General features: G+C 45.9%; 1 protein-coding gene across 7 annotated transcripts in view; it reads right to left on the reverse strand.

Moving 5' to 3' along the window:
• Positions 1–5,656: 5,656 nt before the first annotated feature.
• The window catches only part of ADGRF5 (adhesion G protein-coupled receptor F5), a 48,327-nt gene continuing 35,527 nt past the window's right edge, over positions 5,657–18,456 (reverse strand). For 3 of the 7 annotated variants that reach the window (XM_068937013.1, XM_068937014.1, XM_068937016.1), the window contains exons 17-23: positions 18,137–18,333; positions 16,975–17,151; positions 14,733–16,085; positions 13,742–13,783; positions 13,585–13,644; positions 8,188–8,272; positions 5,657–7,071 (exon numbers count right to left, since the gene is read on the reverse strand). In XM_068937013.1, the coding sequence (XP_068793114.1) occupies positions 6,992–7,071; positions 8,188–8,272; positions 13,585–13,644; positions 13,742–13,783; positions 14,733–16,085; positions 16,975–17,151; positions 18,137–18,333 (1,994 nt within the window). In that variant the 3' untranslated portion in view covers positions 5,657–6,991. The other 4 variants (XR_011139975.1, XR_011139974.1, XM_068937017.1 and 1 more) reach the window with 4 other exon arrangements.

Here is an 18,456-nt window from a genome sequence, read left to right on the forward strand (position 1 = left end):
AAGGCCTCCTTGTTCAATGTCTCTTGGGATACGTGCTCCCTCCAGCAGTGGGAGAGCTCAGTGCAGATCTGTGTACTGGAGCCTTCTACCACTCAGAGCCTCCACGGTGCTCTGCTGCCACCAGCACACTCTCCTCACCTAGTGCACCAAGGGCCAAAGTGCTCCCTTTCAGGCTCTGCTTGCCTGCACGTTTAGTGCTTTGCTGCTGACAGCGCTCAGGTAGTGTCTTACTAGCTGCTGGTCCAGGCTGAGGAAGACGGGAGAGGTGAAGACCTGTCCAAGCAAGAAGAGTCAGCTTCAGAGAATAAACAGCTGGGCACTCATAGATACCTTCAGAAAAAAGCAGCAGCAGCTGCTGCTCACTCCCCAGGCTGAGGTACAAGAGTCCATCAGCTCTATGCTGCTAGCTGTGCAGGAAACTGTTGTAACGGAATTGAGTTTGTGAGCTTATGGAAGAAGAGGCTGAAACTGAATCTGAAGCCAGCTGATGTGACCCCCTCCTGCTCATTCCCTCCACAAATTCACACTCCCTGTTGAGCACAAAAGCACAGTGTGCAGCACAGGGGCCTTGCCTGCCAGGGCCCTTTCCTGAATGAGGCAATCAGGACAGGCCAAGAGATAATGGCCAGGTTCAAGGCCGAGTGCAGAGCATCAGGCAAGTGCATGGTGAGTAAGCAGGTGCAAGGTGAAAGCGGGAAGCCAGTCTCCAGGTGAGGGTGTGGACGAGGTCCGGAGAGAAGCAGGGTCGGACACAATGCTGGGATAACTGGGCAGATCCACAGTGCTGGGACAGGTCCAAGGTCAAGGTAGGAAGTCAAGATCAGCGGGGTCCATGGCTAGGCATAGGCATGGTTATAGCTGAGCTGGAGAGCAATGCTGCTAGAGTGTATCTGAGGCAGGGACTGAAGGGAGGGAGCTGCCAGGCCCATGTGTGGAGGGTGTGGGTGGAGGCCCCAAGTGCAGCTGCTCAGGACCATGAAGAACCTCTGTGCACTCATGGTCTGGGGAGCTCTATGCTTGGCCAAGCATAGTTTCCCCTTTCTCCATCTATGCTGACTCCTCACAGTTCCCTTCATGCTTTACCTAGGGTTCACCACAGTTTCGAGGATGACTTGCTCCACCTCCTTCCTAGGAATGTAGCTAAGGCTGAGAGGCTTGTATTTTTCTGGATAATCCCTGCTGCCCTCCTGGAAGATAGCAGTGATATTTGCTCTCACCTCATCCTTGGGAACTTGTTCTGACTGCCATGGTGCATCCAAGAGAATTGAGAGTGGCCTCCCAGTGCCAGTGGCCAACTGCCTCCTGACATGTGGGTGCATGCCCTCAGGTGCCATGAATCTGTGTGTGTGCAGTTGGCCTAAGTGTTCCCTAACTTTCTGCTGGTGTACTGAGAGGAAGTCTTCCTTGCTGCAGACTTTCGCACTGGTCTCAGGAGTCTGAGACTGCTGAAGGCCAGTCTTGCAAGAAAAGGTCGAGGGGAAGAAGGCATTGAGTAGCTGGTCCTTTTCTAGATCCTTTGTCACCTCCCCAATGCACCTGCAGGCCCAGATATTTCCTAGTCCACCTCTACCATCGCTGTCCCTCCCAGAGCTGAGCTGAACCTGGTGGCAACCAGGCACAGACAAGAGTCAGGGTGGGAAGATCAGGGTGCAGGGAGGGTGCATCAGATCAGCGAAGGCTTCAGAGGCTTCCAGGCTGGGAGTGAGCAGGCAGGCAGGGGAAATGCTTCCAGCTGGAACTTCCCTTGCCTCCCTGTCCCCAAGGCGGCAGGTGCAGGGCCAAGCATAAACAAGCCTGCATCTGCTCAGTGGGAGGATGGCAGCAAGGTGGCAGCATGTGCCCTCTGCCTTGCCTCCTCCTCCAAGCCCCAGGGTGAGGGGTGAAATTAGATGGTCCTCATGGACACAAGTTCTCTTTGTTGTTAACAAGAGAACATCATCTGCCTGAGCCTGGCCTTTTGCCACAGACTTGGTGTTAAATCGGGGCTTTGACTGCAGGGCTGACTGCCCATGACTGCTGCCATGCAGGTTGTTGGCCAACTCCATCTCTGCTACCTTGGTTCGTCTGATCTTGGGGACTATAAAGGGATATGGGCAGAGAAGCGTTTGTGGCTAGTTTTGGTGTTTTCTTTTAGTTCCGCTCAGAATTCCCCGCTGGTGGGGCCTGGCATGGTTTGGGTACCACTTCGAGGGTAGGTACAGCACAGGGCTGCCATGGCTGAACTCTCCCCACTGCCCTCCACTTCGAAAGAGCTGCTGCATTTCTTCTGCGTGGTTTTCAGCAGCGAAGGAGGCCTGGCTGCTGGGCTGGGACCCGCTGCATCTGTACAGGACCTCCCTTAAGCACAGATCAAACAGACAGATATTCCTAACAAATCTCATCATTTGACCATAGCCCTTGTGTTACTGGTAGTTTACGTACTGAAGTGAGTTGGAACTGCAGTATGCCAGTGCTGTTAATGAAATCCTATGTAAAAAAAAAAAAAAAAATCCAAACTATTAAAGTTCAGTAAAATTTTCCAGTTTTCCCTTTTAACGATTTTTCTTTTTTCTTTTTTTTTTTTTTTAAAGTCTATGTCTCGCTCGTGTGTACAGGTGCATGGGCTGCCCGCTTCGGCAGTGCTGGGGGTGGGGGGAGCGGGGGAGAGGGAGGGAGGGATTCTCCCTTCTTGGGGGCCGCAGCCCCATCCCCTTCCTTTGGGGCTGGGAACAGACTTTTATCCCTCCGTTTCATTAGCGATCTGGAGCAATTCGTAGCAGCCGCGTGCCCGCAGACCTGCTCGCCAGGACACGGCAGGCCCGGCCGACGCCACCCGCCGCCGGGGTGGCGCTGCCGTTGCCCCGGGTAACGAGCCACGCCCCAACGGTCGGGGTAGCGGGGCGGGCGTTGCCAGGCGACGCAGTGGGCGGCTGCCCGACGGCCTGTGGGCGGAAGGGCCCCCCGACAGCAGCCCCCGGGGGCTGGGAGGTGGCCACCCGGAGTCTGCGGGGGGGGGGGGGGAGGGGGGACGCACCCCCGTCAGCTTTTCTCACTGACATTTCTGAGGAGGTTGCGTGTGAAAGAGCAAGAAGTCTCCTGTCGGATAAAAAAACTCTAGTGCCCCGCTTTGCACAGTGCTGGGAGGTGGGGTGGGGAAGAGAAGGAGAAGGTGGTGTTGTCCTGGAGGAATGATCCAAGAGGTTGTAAGAGGATTAGCGCTCCTTCTCCTTAAGAAAAGGTGAAAACAACTTAGAAAGGGAGTAAGTTTGAAGAAATAATCCTAGATTTTGTGTAGATTGTATCCATGTTTTACCCCAGTTTTCTACCAGGAAAGCCCTCAGGAAATCACATGATCTGTGTGTAAATCTGCCTGCCTGTCAGCCCACTGCCTTCTCAATAGCATTGAATGCTATTGAGCATTCAATTTTTGACCAAAAGCCCCGAAAACATTCTAAGTTCACAAGTATTGATGGCTGGGTAGAACTTATTAACGTTTCCAGCAAGGGAGAGAAGGGCAGGATGTGACCACTACCAGTCCTTTCGACACAGTGAGCTAGCTAGTCAGCTGTGTGTCCCAGCTGGACATCCAGCATCTCTGCATCTCTGCCCTCGCTGCAGCTCATCCAGTTTCCTACCAACTGTTGGCCAACGAGGTGTGTGAGGGACAATGAGTCAGCAAAAAGCATGGTGTGCCTCTGGGGCTGGAGGTTTAGGGAGGCCCAAAGCTCTGCGGGAAGAATGGGTATGTGAGGAAGACCACAGAAGCCAGGATGATTGGAAGGCAGAGGGGGCTGGAGGACACGGGACAGAAACCTTTAACAAATTACTTATTTCTTCTGCTCATGGGATTAACTGATCCACTTGCAGTGTCAGGTGCTGCAACATAAGTACCAGGTGTACAGTCCTTAAAGACTATGCAAGTTGTATGTGAGGTGTTCTTATTCCTATCTAATTTGATTTTTCAGCTGTTTTTTCCAGCTGTTTCCTGAGTACAAGTTTCTTGGTGCAGCGTAAGAAGCATACGCACTGGCCAGACCCCTGGCCTGTGAAAGTATCACAGAGATCAGAGCATAAGTGAGTTCATGATCCAGAGAAAAGGTATCACGATCTGCACACATGCCAACCCCTGTTCCAGGACACATATTTTCACAGTCTACTGCACTGTGGATAAAATGGTCCCGGCCTCTTTGCGCTGCTCGCTTTGAAAATTCCCAAAGTCTTTTAGGACCAAAGGGTGAATTCTGGGCTCGAACCATAAACAAGAGATGGTCAGCAATGGTCACAGTCTAGGGACAACTAGGGAGGGCAGGAGAAGGCACATCTGTCCCTGAGAGGCCTGCCTGTCACAATTCCATCCTTTGCTGTTTTTCCTGAATTGGAGTAAATCATGTGAAGGTGCCAAAGTAGTGACTGCTCCCCACCCACAGCCACAGAAGGAAGGTAGGCAGGGGAGAGATCCCACCTGTTCCAGTGATCAGGTGGGCTTGGCAGGTCAAAAGAGAGCTCTGAGTGCTTTATTCCACTTGGCACAGGCACATGCTCTGACTCAGAATCTCACTCTCTGATGTGTTGTGCTCCCCTGCATTGTACTTTTCCAGCTAGTAGCGATTTTCCTTAGCAAGAAAGTATTTTGAGCCCGTTTAGGCCTCCTCAGCTCTTTAGTAAGATAGAAGCGCTCTCATTTTGTTTTTTGTAACGCTGCAGTTAGGCCAAATAAGTATACTTACCCTTCCAGCTAAGCAGGAGGAGGTATGAGGGTGACAGCCACATGTAGCAATCATTAAAAAAGCCCTGCAGCACCCTTTACTTCAGGAAAGGGGGTGACTGGAGGGCTTCAGTCAGGATGCAGGGGAGTCAGGCTGACTTAGGTTAGAATCAAGTAGCCAGCTGTCCCAACCAGCAGAATTCTGAGGGGACTAAAGTGGCAGTGACACCACTGCCAGCTTGCCTGTGCTGGAGCCTCATCGAGGTTCTTGCTGCTGAGAGTGGATTGGAGGTGTGTAGAGCAGTTGCTGCCATGTGTTTGCCATTCTTCCTTCATTTAGCACTCCCTTCCAGCTATCCTGCTCTCTGCCGTTCTCTTTATCCCTGTGTTAAGACCAGTGAAACCCTGGCCCCTAGTCTTTAAGGCTGGCACAGTTAATTTCTTAGCTACTTCTCTTTCACAAACTATCACAGCATTTGTAATGCTGACAAGGACCTTACTTTCGAACATCTACCCGAAGGTAGCCCTTCAATGCAGAATAGTTCAGCATCACACCCTGATTCTTCGTTCACATACACTCTAGACCCAGGTTTACCTAATCTTGGAGATGTGATGAAACCTCAGAGATGAAATGGCTTCAGAGATAAGTTGCAGTGGGACTGTTCTGCCTATAGGGACTCATACTTTACAGTTTATAAGCAGTCTATCGCACTGACAGGGGTTTCCTTCTGTAGCAGGTCATTGTTGCACAAGCTGCTTCTGGGGTACGTTAGACCAAATGGCTGTCCAAAGGCAAATTTTACTTGGAATAATGAATGGCCTTTCTGGAAGGATGAAGGTCATATTTTCAAGTTTCCACTGACCATACAGTTCAGAGATTCTGGATTTTCAAGTAACTCTTAATTTGTAATTGTGTTCTAGTTCTAGTATTACAAATACAATTTCAAACAAAAATGATTTCTCTATAAATAATGCACTTGATGATTGATGCTTGTTTATTGTCTTCAGTCATCATCATCATCAACACCTGCCCATCCCAAACTGTCGCACATCCCTGTAACTGAAAGCAACAGTTTCCAATTCTAGTCCACTCCAAAGTCCAGGGAACAAGTTCACCACTGCTGAACATAGGCCCTGTTTTCCCAGGAACCAAATGGGGCTGTACCACCTGACAGCGGTATTTGATACTGGCCCAAAATCTAAGTCTTCATGATTTGTGAAATTTCTTCTATCATATTTCACATTAAGATTTCTTAACATTTGTCTTTGCTACAAATACTTTGCAGGCACTTTCATAACCCTTTGCTTAAGATATCTGAACCTTGCCTTTAAAGGCATAGAGACTTGGAAATAGCTGATTCCACAAATGTAGTGTTAGAGCAATAATTTATATAGAACCTTTCATCCTGCCTAGCACATGGTGGTTTCTATTCACTGCAGAATTGACACTCTGAGCCCTCCAAGTATGAATCTCCTCTGGTGAACAACAGAAGATCTAAACATACAGATTTTATACAAGAGAATCCTTGCATACTTAACACTAAATAAATGCAGCCCTCTCTGTGGTAAAGGGCAGGAACCATCTTTCTCTTACCACATTACATATCAAGGGAAGGAGAATTGTAGTTAAGGATATAAAGTTTGCTTCCGTTTCTTAAAGAGGAGCCACATGGAGCTTTTGGTGCACCCTATCTGAAAGATAAACATGCAGGAATTATCACGGTCTTCATTTTTATCTGACTCAAAAGTGAAGATCTGAAATGGACCTTCTCAGTTGTGAAAGTTTGGTTCCACAAAATGTTAAACAGAAAATGCAGAGCAGTATACTCTTTGGCCATTCCAGACTCTAACAGGAGGGTGGATGAGAAGCTAGGAGGTATTTCTGTATCCACATAGGCTTTTGGCATCATTCAGAGAGTTGGCAAGGGAAAATACTAAAATCGCTGGACAACAGCTGTGATAGCACTGCCTTTCATGGCTCAGTACTGCACAGTGCTAAGCACCCTTGTAGAAGCTGAGAATTCTTCACTCCCAAAGTCTTTAATGGCACTTGAAGGCCTTCAAATCCTTCCAAGTTTGAAATGTCTTGTCATCTCTTCTGGAATTGGCAGAATGTAAAACTCCATCTTGCGAAGCTTCACTGCCTTACACATTAACCAGAAAGGATTATTCCCGAAGAATGCACAAAGGCGCAGTTTAGTCAATATGAAGCAGTTCACTTCTTCACGACTCACAGATGCCTTGTATTTGTGACTCAGAAAGGGCATAGGTCCTTTTACAGATACATTGTTTAGCATCTGCAGTGCTTCAGTTCAGCAAAGAATATGACTTGGAAGTGTTTTCAGAGGAAGAGCTGGATGGCTCTGAAGAAGATACTCTGTATTTTCCTGCAAAGCAAAGCAAAGCAATTAGACATGAGGACAAAGAGTATGGGACATGTTGGTGATAAAAAATAAGGACAGTTAAAGACACTCATCCTGATGGCCCCAGAGGCCTTGATTTGCCCTGCAACCCTGACACTGTCTTCCATTTCCGGGTTACAGCAATGTCAGAGAATAAAAAAGTCAATCTCTTTGGTGAAACAGCCAAGATCTGTCAGTTTGAACTGAGGATCTTGTCATAGGGTTGTAATTTACTCACATGAATGGAGTGGCTGAGTAGTTCTCCTTGAGCATTGGAGACTGTCTAGAAAATACATTCTTGAAGCGAGTCCCAGCTCCCTCCCTCCTGTGACCATGAAGCTTTAAACAGAAACCCTGATGCACAGAGCATGGCAAAGTGATGATAATATGGGAGTCTGGGACACAGTAGCATGGAAGGTAGTTGTAAGAAAGTCTCATTCCTGTGGGGGGAGGCTTTTGTATCTGGCTGGTATACTCACATACGCTTTCAGTAGCAGAGTCAGAGACTAACTTCTTGTTCCAGTATCTAACTCATAACTGGATTCTTGAAAAGCAGTTGCTTATCTTGATATTAGCCTCCTTTATATCCCACACTTTAACGAAACCTCACCATCTACTCTGAGCAATAGTTGGACACAATGATCACATGTTTAGGGATTAAGTTATTCATATTTTCATCACTGCTTCTTGTAAAACAAAGTCATACCTGAAATGGTGATTTCCATAAAATAACTGCCGGGGAAGCTTTAAGAAGCTACAGCTCTGTGCTCTAAGATGGTGGGGATTATGGGAACGTGAAACTGAGGAGCACTGAGTCATAAGATCATTGAGTTCAAAACAAAGCTCAAAGCCTAGTCAGTGGGTTTTAGAATTAATGAAGCATGCTACCATCCAATTCTCCTTTTAGTATTATACAATTATGCTGCAGATTCCAATGACTTGAGTTGTTACAGTTCCTTCATACTAGAAGATTAAACTACCATCTATGGATGAACGGATAGAGGAATAGATTGATACATATTGGGATAGACAGACCCTGGGAATTAGAACTCTGGAAAATGCCTTTTTGAACTTCAGCAGGAGAAATCTGTCATCACATACCTGTTTTGCCACATAAGTTGTTAAAAGTCCTTGAGAACGGATAGCTCATAGCGAACATTGGAGTGACCAGGATCAGGGAGGTTGACTGTAAGAAAGAAATTGCTTTTTGTCAAAAGCCTAGAACTTTCTTTGTAGCCACATTTAGAGGGGAAAAAAATTAGTTACAATAAAATACTGATCAATGGTGCAAGCAGGCAGTCCAGAAAGGGGCATATTCATGATGGCAATGATGGAGATAAAGTACAGGACACAAAAAGAAACAAGCCGTATCTAACTGTTGCCCAGGGAACATGGCTTAGGCTTCAGAGTCTGTCATGCCAGACAGCACAGACTTCTGGTCCCTCATCTGAGGGAGAATATCCTTTAGGGTAGCGAGAAAAACTATGATTTTTATGCTTTTGGAGGTGGTCATAGAAGGCCAATAAGCTAAGATAATCAGAGGCAAATTTAACTTGATCCACTAGAGGGCAATGGAACACAGCTATGTACAGTCCAGATAGGAAGGAAAAAAGTGAGTTTTTGCTACTGAAAACAAAGGAAGTCTTTTTTTTTGGTTCTGAAATGATTCCATCAGGTTTGAGAATTTAATGAGATTCCTGTAAGGGATATGTAAAAAAAAGTATGGAAAACAAATCTCTGTTCAGTTCTTTGCTGTTCATTACGTTATAATGTGATATGGAAAATTAGACAGTTCTGTGCACTGTCACCTAGTTCATAAGGTGATAGACGAAGAATGTAAATAAATCGTATCTAAAATAAATCGTATTTTAAAAGTTTCATCAAATATTTTGATCATGCTTTGTTTATTCCTTATCAGTAGAACAGCCAAGGAAACCAGGCGCACTGCTTGGAGCAGTTTCAACAGTGTCAAACAGAGTTGAAAGTGTCTGGCCTAGAGGATTTTGCCGAAAATGAATTCAGAATTGGGGCCTACAACTTAACAAGCTGTTCTCTCTACTTTATTCTGCAGGATGTATTGATACAGGAGGGAGTGAAGAACCTGACATACTTATCTGATAGTTGTACTATTCTTGGTTGGGAATGACTTCATCTAGCTTCCTGGGGAAAAAGAAGTATTCCCGCAGTCTAAATAGCACCACATCCAGTAGCTGCTATTTTCAAACTATAGAGAAGGAATAACACTTTAAAGTGCATTAGGAAATGTCCCCAGCCCCAAATACTGAGCGCTTATACACCTGCAGAAATGGCTGGAATACTTCGAGGGCAGTTAAAAAAAAAAAACAGGTGGATGATTCTGGGGATCCCAGACCAAGTGGAATGAAGCAGAATCTTCATCATCCCTGTCTCATCCTGACACAGAGCCTTGATGTGGCAAAGGGCTGAGGCACTCTGCCTAATGCACCCCAGGAGACCATTGGCCTTCTTGGCCACAAGGGCACACTACTGGCTCATGCTTAACTTGTTGTCCACCAGCACTCCCAGGTCCTTCTCGGCAGAGCTGCTTTCCAGCAGGTCAACCCCCGGCCTGTCCTGCTGCATGGGGTTATTCCTCCCTAGGTGCAGGACCTTGCACTTGCCTTTGTAGAACTTCATGAGGTTCCTCTCCGTCCAGATCTCCAGCCGGTCCAGGTCCCTCGGAATGGCAGCACAGCCTTCTGGTGTGTTAGCCACTCCCCCCAGTTTAGTCTCATCAGCAAACTTGCTGAGGGTGCACTCTGTCCCAACATTCAGTTTATTAATGACCATATTAAACAGCATTGGCCCCAGTATAGACCCCTGGGGGACACCACTAGTGACTGACCTCCAGCTGGACCTTGTGCCGCAGATCACAACTCTCTGATCCCAGCAGTTCAGCCAGTCCTCAATCCACCTCACCGTCCACTCATCCAACCCACACTTTCTGAGTTTATCTAGGAGGAAGTGATGGGAGACAGTGTCCAAAGCCTTGCTGAAGTCCACGGAGACAACATCCACTGCTCTCCCCTCATCTACCCAGCCAGTCATCCCATCCTAGAAGGCTATCAGATTGGTCAAGCATCATTTCCCTTGGGTGAATCCATGCTGACTACTCCGGATCACCTTCTTGTCCTCCAGATGCTTAGTGATGACCTCCAGGAGGAGCTGTTCCATCAGCTTTCCCGGGATGGAGGGGAGGCTGACAGGCCTGTAGTTTCCTGGCTCCTCCTTCTTGCCCTTTGGGAAGACTGGGGTGACACTGGCTTTCTTCCAGTCCTCAGGCACCTCTCCTGATCTCCAGGAGCTTTCCAAGATGATGGAGAGTGGCCTAGCAATAACATCCGCCAGTTCCCTCAGCACTGGTAGATGCATCCCATCAGGGCCCATTGGCCAGATTTGTGGATGTCAAGTTTGGACAAATGATCTCTAACCTGATCCTCCTCCACCAAGGGAGAGTCTTCCTTTCTCCAGACTTTCTCTCTTGTCTCCAGGGTCTGGAATTCCTGAGGACTGGCCTTAGCAGTGAAGACAGAAGCAAAGGCAGCATTCAATAACTCTGCCTTCTCTGTATCCTTCGTCACCAGGGCACCCACCCCATTCAGCAGCGGGCCAACATTTTCCCTAGTCTTCCTCTACTGTTTAAAATACTGTTTAACATCTGCATTAATAATTTAGACAATGGAAAAAATGGCGCCCTTATCAGGTGTGCAAATAATACAAAACTAGGAGAAATTATTGATATACCAAATGGTTGTACTGCCATTCAGAGGGGGCTCGATGCAAGATTGAAGAAGTGGGCTGACAGGATTGTCATGAAGTTCAACAAAGGAAAATGTTAAGTCCTGCCCCTGGGGAAGCGTAACTAAGGGGACCAGTACAGGCTGGGGACTGACTGGCTGGAAAGCGGCTTGGCAGAAAAGGCCTTCGGACCCTTGATGGAGACTAAGTTGACCACAAACCCGCAATATACCCTTGCAGCAAAGAAGGCCAACAGTCTCCTGGGCTCCACTGGGACAAGTGTTGCTGGAAGGTTGAGGAAGGTGATTATTCCTCTTCTTTTAACACTGGAAAGACCACATCTGGAGTACTGCTCAAGCCTGGTGGCTGGACTGCCTCTAGATTCAAGCTAGACACTCGCACCGCCCTGAGGCTCACTGCATGACTTCCCCTAGCTCAGGTCACTGCTTTGCACGCAGCGGGATATGGCTTATTCCACCTCATCCTTCTGTCTAGCTCTCAGATTTTTTCACTCTCTCTCTCCCCTAGATGGACACAAGCCTTTCTTGAACCGTACCCGGCCTTGTGTCTTTTCTGGTCTTTGGGACACAGGTTCTCATTGGACACCAGAGTCAGTGCTGAGAAGATGCTCTGGTTCTGGATACATCTGGAGCTGCGTGCGCTGTTCGGGGCTCCCGAGTACCAAAGAGACATGGACACATTGGACTGAGTCTGGGGAAGAGCCGCAAGGATGTTTGGAAGGCTTGGAGCATCTGTCATACAAGGAGAAACTGAGAGAGCTGGGCTTGTTCAGACTGGAGAAGAGAAGGCTCAGGGGGATCTTATCACTGTGTATAAATAGCTGATGGGAGGGGGAGTCCAGACGGAGCCAGACTCTTGTCAGTGGCGCCCAGTGAAAGGACAAGAGGCAACGAGCACCAACTGAACTGGAGGCAATTCTGCTTCAGCGTAAGAGCAAACGTTTTTCTTGTGAGAGTGTTTGAACGCTGAAAGAGGTTGCCCAGAGAGGCTGTGGAGTCTCCATCCTTGGGGATATTCCAAGTCTGAGTGCGCGTGGCTCTGAGCAAGCTGCTCTGATTGACTCTGCCCTGAGCGATTCTGTGATTCTGTGGGAGCTGGGATGACTGGAGCCAATGCTTCCCCCTCTCAACTGAGAGTCCAGCCATGGTTTCCTTCATTCCGTGGAGGCTCCGTACCCGGTTCCCTTAGCCATGTCGTTCTTGTAAGTCTGCTTCCCAGTTCCCTTAGCAATCTATCTAGAGGCTCTTCTGAATCAAGCCGGTTCAGATACCAGCCTAAACTCTCATTGTGTAATAGTGATGCAACCATTCCCCACCATTTTCTCTTTCCGCGCCAAGCCCCGGGGGTTAGAGTCTGATGCCTTCATCCCTGACCCACCCCGGCGTGGCTTCTCTGGTGAGGGGTTATCAATGCAAAGGTATAAGTTGAAACCAGGATTTCAAGGGAAGAGACCGGTGTGGCAAGCAGCAAAGGCGGTGAAGCCAGATGTAACCAGATGAAACTAAAAAAAGGCAAAAGGAGATTCGCTGTCAAGAAAAGCTTCCCAAGAGTGAGGTGAGGAAGGCAGTGGAATCATTTCCCTGGTGAAAGCCCCGCCAAGTTTCAGCAGACCATAGCACTCACAAACTGCTGCAAAGGGGTGAGCAAGAGATGGCTCCTAGATTCATAGGTGATGAGGCTGGAGGAGATCATTGCGATCTGTGCCCCGATACCTTGAATAACATAGCTTAATGATTCTTCCCTCAGGAGCTACTGTGCTAGGGCTTCCATTTTGCACCCTGCAGCTGTCTGGTGAAACAGGAAACTAGATATATGGCATTCTAGAGTAGCTAGAATTGTCTATCCTCATGCAGCCCTCTTGAGCCAGTGGTTTTTATTCGTCTTGGCTGAAACATTTATATATTCTGTGTCTGGGAACGTGACCCCTCCTGTGGGCAGTGATGGCAGTGACAGCAGAAGTAGAGGTGAACATGTCTCTACTGGAAGCAGGAACACAGTAGCAAACAACCGTGCGAGAGCAGCCTTACAGAAGCTCCTTTAAAGATACAGCCCGTTTCCACCACTGTTTCTCTTTTTTAGTTCCTGACTATTTTGTGCTAAATGCAGGAGTTTGCTGGGCTTGGAACCTAAATCTTTCGTCTTCTAGGATTGTATCCAGGTGACTCAGTTGTAGAACCATGTGCGTTTATGTGCTGTTTTTGGCTCAGTGAAGTCTGTTTCTTTGCTGCAGATGGACACAGTTTCTTACTTCCTCCCATGCTCTGTTCTCAGCACGGGCTGTGGGCTAACCTGTCTCAGAAGTCACAAGTGTTAGCCTCTCCATCCTTTCCTGGCCATAACTGAATGGCCTCTTACCAAGAAGTTCCCTTTGCATTTCTGGTATGATTGCAAATATTGATGGTGCCACTGAAATTTTCTGAGTTTTCTAACTTAAAAAAATTTTCAATTTTATTCTCTCTTATGGAATTTAGTATGGTTTTTTATATATCACTTATGATCAAATATCCACCAACCTCCTCTCGTTTTTGAACCGTAGGTAAAATAACTTTAAAACAGAGGTATTTTTCATATTTATGTTGTTAGTTTCTCTGACTAGGCTTTCACTGACCAGTTTTAATAAATAATTTGTAATGTTAAGGGCCTTTGACTAAAAAGACACTAGGAGTATGTTAGACTATTCAACAGTAACTCAGAAATACGTTCTTAGGGAAAGGATTTAACCTTTGTTTGCTGTGAACTCCATCTGGAGAGTGAATTCCTCTTCAGCAAGGCTTCTTGTATCTATTTGTTCAAAAAAAGTCTATCAGTAAATACCGCAATTATGTTCAAATTCCAACAATATATTTCATGCAATATAAGTAGTAGTTTGAATTCTTACCTTCTTGTCCCAGAGACTCCCAAACACCAAAATGAATAATCCCTAGGGGACAGATAATTACATTCAGTCCTTTATGACATCAGCCTTTTAAGTGCAGTACCTCATAGTTATCTCGAACATTGTCCATGTTGACTGAACTCTCATGTGTTTGGTAGAGGGCATTTTTCTTACTGCATCTCATTTAACAGACCACTGTTGTGGTAGAGGTCTCCAGGCCTGGCCTGCCTGAACTGTAGCCATATCTGGTCTACAGAAGTGACACAGGTGGTTTCCTAGCGCTAAGCATACTTAGTAGGATAGACCTTCATGTGTGAAAGACATGCCCTACCTGTGCCCCCAAGGTTAAGCTAGGAGGCTCACAATATAAAAGGCAGGTGAGTTTGGTCTGGAACGTGCAATTTCAAGGCCATCCTTAAGAGACAGAGTAGACATAACTATTGTGTCTGTAAGAAATCCTTTTATATCTGGATAAAGGTGGCTAGTTAAATGTGTTGTTATAAAGATCCTACTGACTGAAAACCATCAGTGATCTGAATTTTGGCCAGTTATCCTCTTTCTTCTGAGAACTGCTCTGCTGGTTTTGGTGACTTTCCTGCTGTTTATACTCCCTCATTACTTCAACCCACAAGAACATCCTATGATACTTCCAGATGCAATGTAAATGAGAGCAGACATGCTGAAGCTCACCCACCTGCTCGTAATAGGGGTATTTTTCTAATCTGTGGGATGCAAGCACTCCGCAAAGCATCTAGCAAAGTCGGAAGTTATCTTTATGTTAGCTTTATCCGTAAGGCTCATCTGTTAAGGCTACTGAGAATACACGATGCTGCTAGATTGGGTTTCCCAAAGAGCCTTTTGGGAATAAGGATATGTAAGATAAACCTAACCTTTTCCAAATTCTGTTTATTCTCCCCAAGCACAGCACTGCGGTAATGTTACTGCGTGTTAAATGGTCATAGAGAAAACAAAACCATGCACATGTGTAACTCACCTGCAAAGCGTTGAGCAGAGCAAAGAGGATATGGAATGCCCGGGAGCTGCTTTTGATGATGGTGGCAAAGCCAAATCCCCAGGTAAGGCCTAACAGTGGTGTCAGGATGGCCACGCTTTTGCCAATTTGAATCAAAGAGTTCCTCTCTTGCTTGTTTGTCCTGTCCCCAATGGTTGGTCTCAGTATTTTTATTATGACGACTGCAGTGATGAACAAATTAATGGCCACAATGATAAGGGCAGGTATGACAAAGGCCAAGAGAGCATTGCTGTCTTCCCAGTTGAGCCAGCAGACTTTCTTTCTGGTATAAATGTCCTTTGGCAGAGTGACAGCAATGGTGATAACTGCAATGACAAAGGGGCACCCATATCCCAGACAGAATGCCACCATTTTCTGAGTAGTCTTGCTTGTGTTGTGTAAGATGAAGACCAGTCGGTACAAAAGAATGAGGCCCAGGCTGAGCATCCAGAAAAAGACACTGAGGTAGAATAAATGGATGAAGAAGGTGACCACTATACAGATATGCTTTTTGTTTTGAGTGGAGGCAGTGACAAGGAACCAAATGTCAGCGAGCAGGAGTGACATAGCTATGTTGAGTATGCAGACATGGCGCATATAGGAGGTTGTGTTGTTCGTCACATATTTCCAAACTAAGGATTCAATTATAAGGCAGATCACCAAACTCAAGATGGAAATGCCCAGACCAATGTAGGTAATATAATCTTCAGTGCTTCCCTGGCGGGATTCATCAGGTGACATCAGAATCGAAAATGATGTCAAGTGATTGCAGGAGCAAATGACATCATCTTCTGCCTCTATGGTTGTGCAACCACTACTATTCCAGTCTCCACTGCTATTGGGACCGAAGTTCCAAAAGACACACTGTGGCTCCTTTAGGGAAGTATTTTTCTTTGCAAAAGTCATATTAATATGGATGTTCTGCTTTCTGTTTCTGCTCAGAGTTGTTGTTAGCAGTAAGCCATTCACGAGCATGGGCTTGTTCTGGGGCAAAATATGTCCAAGTGTTGAGTAGGCCACACTGACAATGGTGGAACTTTGTGGCAGGGTCTGAATTTCAGCTTCATCTATTAGCACATTAACCGTGAGGTTTTCTTTACTGGTGAAGTTCTTACTATAGTCTGTCTTGCTATTTTCTGTGACTACTATACCTTCTAGCTGAATGGTATCTGTGTTGACAGGAGGAATGGTATTATTAACTGGTTGGAGGTACTCTGAAAATCTTTCTACTGAAAGCAGTAACAAAGAGCTTTTATGTGGCTGCTGCTCATCCAGTACTTTCCAAGTTTCTATTATGGAATCATCAGCAATCGTGTCCACTGTAGAGAGGAAATTCTGTAATGACAACAGAGTAGTGGTGTTACAGAAATCCCATAGAAATCATTGTTATTTCTTGTGATATTTTCTGTGTGGTCCTAGAAATGCCTTTTGGAACAGCCCAGCATTTCCTCTTTTTCCCAAGCCATATGAAACCTTCAGTCATTACCGCTCTGCATGCCATATTTTCAAGTCCAGGTTTTGAAAAGTTGAGCTGCTTGGCTTTTCTTGTCATATTATTTACTACTTTCTCTTGTCACTATTATTTACTACTACTTTCTTGTCATATTATTTACTTTTCCAGCCTTCTGTCCAAGCCCTCCGTCTTTGTGCTATCTTTGATTCATCTGTCACTCATTTAGGGTTCTGCAGCTACAAAACATCAAGTCTTCTGGCACTTTTCTGCTCAGAAAAGCAGTGCTGTTCTATACCTCATAGTTAAGGCTTTCAAGAATTTCTGAGATATGTTCTGTAATTTATTTATTCTTACATTCAGTTGATTTTCCTCGCTTTATCGTGGCCCCTGGAATTAACTCTCCTTATCTTTATTTTAACCTTTTCCTTTTTTGTATTCCTGCTCCTAGTCCATCATTCTTTGTCCTTTCCTCTGGTGTTTAGTGCCAGAGACATTTATGGATCCTTAGAACATTTCTGTTTACTAAGCATGCAGTAATTTCTCTTCCTACTGCTTAAGTCTTTTTGTCCTCTTTCGTGCATAGGCCCTTAGTCTTCATCATCTTGGCTTTTCATAAGCTCTTCTGTGTCTTTCTGTCATTTCATCTCATTCCCTGAATTCTCACCTGCTCCTGACTCTAACTACGACATTTTTTGAGGAGCGTTTCTTCCTCTGTGGCACAGAGGTCAAAGGGCTTGGTAAGTACTGGCAAGAATTAAAATAAAACCTTACTTTAATATTGAATTTATTTGCATCTACTGGGATAGAGGAGACCAAATCCAGGATGGTAACAATTGCACCTAGGTTTGCAGAATGATTTAATGTACTTTGCTTCTGTGCTGTCAGATTCTGAAGATCATCAAGATATTTAGGTAGCTTTGCTCTTGCCTCAGGATTGTTGACCAAAGACTGGAATGGAAGATAACATAACATTACACATATGCACTTTGCCTGGAGTTTGAACCTCCTTCATAATAGCTATACAGAATCAGGCCCATTATAGCCATGCCGATAGAATTGAGCTCTTTGTCCCTCCAGAATGGGGTATCTAGACTGCCTGTTGAGAATGGTCTCTTGCCTGTGCTAACTTCTAGGCTGTTTAGGGGAATTATTTGGGAGAAAATAGTTGGCCTAGGCCCAAATCATACCAGGGAGTATCCTGCGAAAAAGTTATGAAACTAAGTGATTGAGTAGCTGTGCCTCTGCCTGGGCCCTTGTTAAGTCTAATTTACTGAAATAAACATAGTCAGTGAGTATTTAATGAAAGAAAGATAATTTTTCTCATCTAACTTCACAGAGAAAAGGGTGACTCTGGATGGTTTGTGGAGGTGAACAGTGCTATATGGTAGGGACACCTAGCCGCCTGAAAGATTCTAAGTCTAGCACCTATCTGGGAAGTGCAGTGGCTGAGGGAACATGCTAAACAGGGCCTGCACACAGGCTCGGACAATCCACGTAGGCTCGGGCAATGGCCCGTAGTTGTCCATACTGCTTCATTGTACTCAGTGGCATAGTCTGGGCTTGTGCCACCTAGCGTTCACCCAGGCAATACCTGAGCATGGTTCAGGATATACCAGATGCCAGGGACTTTTCCCAGTAGGCACTATGAACAAGGTCATCTTGTTTGAGGGAAAGGGCATTTAAGTGTGTGGATGTCAGCCATGCAGTGCCATGTGCCTCTGGGCCAGAGGAAGGGATTTGGCCTCTTTTACTGACTTCTGTAGATATAGCCAATTGTTGTCTATGTCTTTTAAAAGATAGATGCAATTATTTTTATTTTTAATACCTCACATATTTTAGATATTCTTGAGCAAAAAAATCCATTTCTGTTCTCTCTTTTAAAACTATCCCCTCCCTTGAAACCTCAAACCTCAGAAAAACTCATAAATGTTACCTCAGCCCCCAGAAGCAAACTGTTTATTGTTACAGAAAGGCAATCATTTCTGGAAACCACCCAGGAGCTGCTGGAACACTCGTAAGTGACAGTGCCTCGGTTAAGACCATGTTCACTGTTTAACTCAGTGCACGGCTTCTCTATTTTGGCTCCTTGCTCTCCAGTGCCCAAAGAGTCTGAGCAGTCAACTTTCCCGCCTGTATTGAGAAAAAGAGAGAGAGATGGAAAACTGAGAAACTGTGAGGTACCCCTCATCAGACCTATTCAGAGGTCTTTAACTCTTAACCTTCAGAGGTTAGCATTTCAGTTTGCCATCTTGG

Source organism: Struthio camelus, chromosome 3 (assembly GCF_040807025.1).
Source record: "Struthio camelus isolate bStrCam1 chromosome 3, bStrCam1.hap1, whole genome shotgun sequence".
NCBI lineage: Eukaryota > Metazoa > Chordata > Aves > Struthioniformes > Struthionidae > Struthio > Struthio camelus.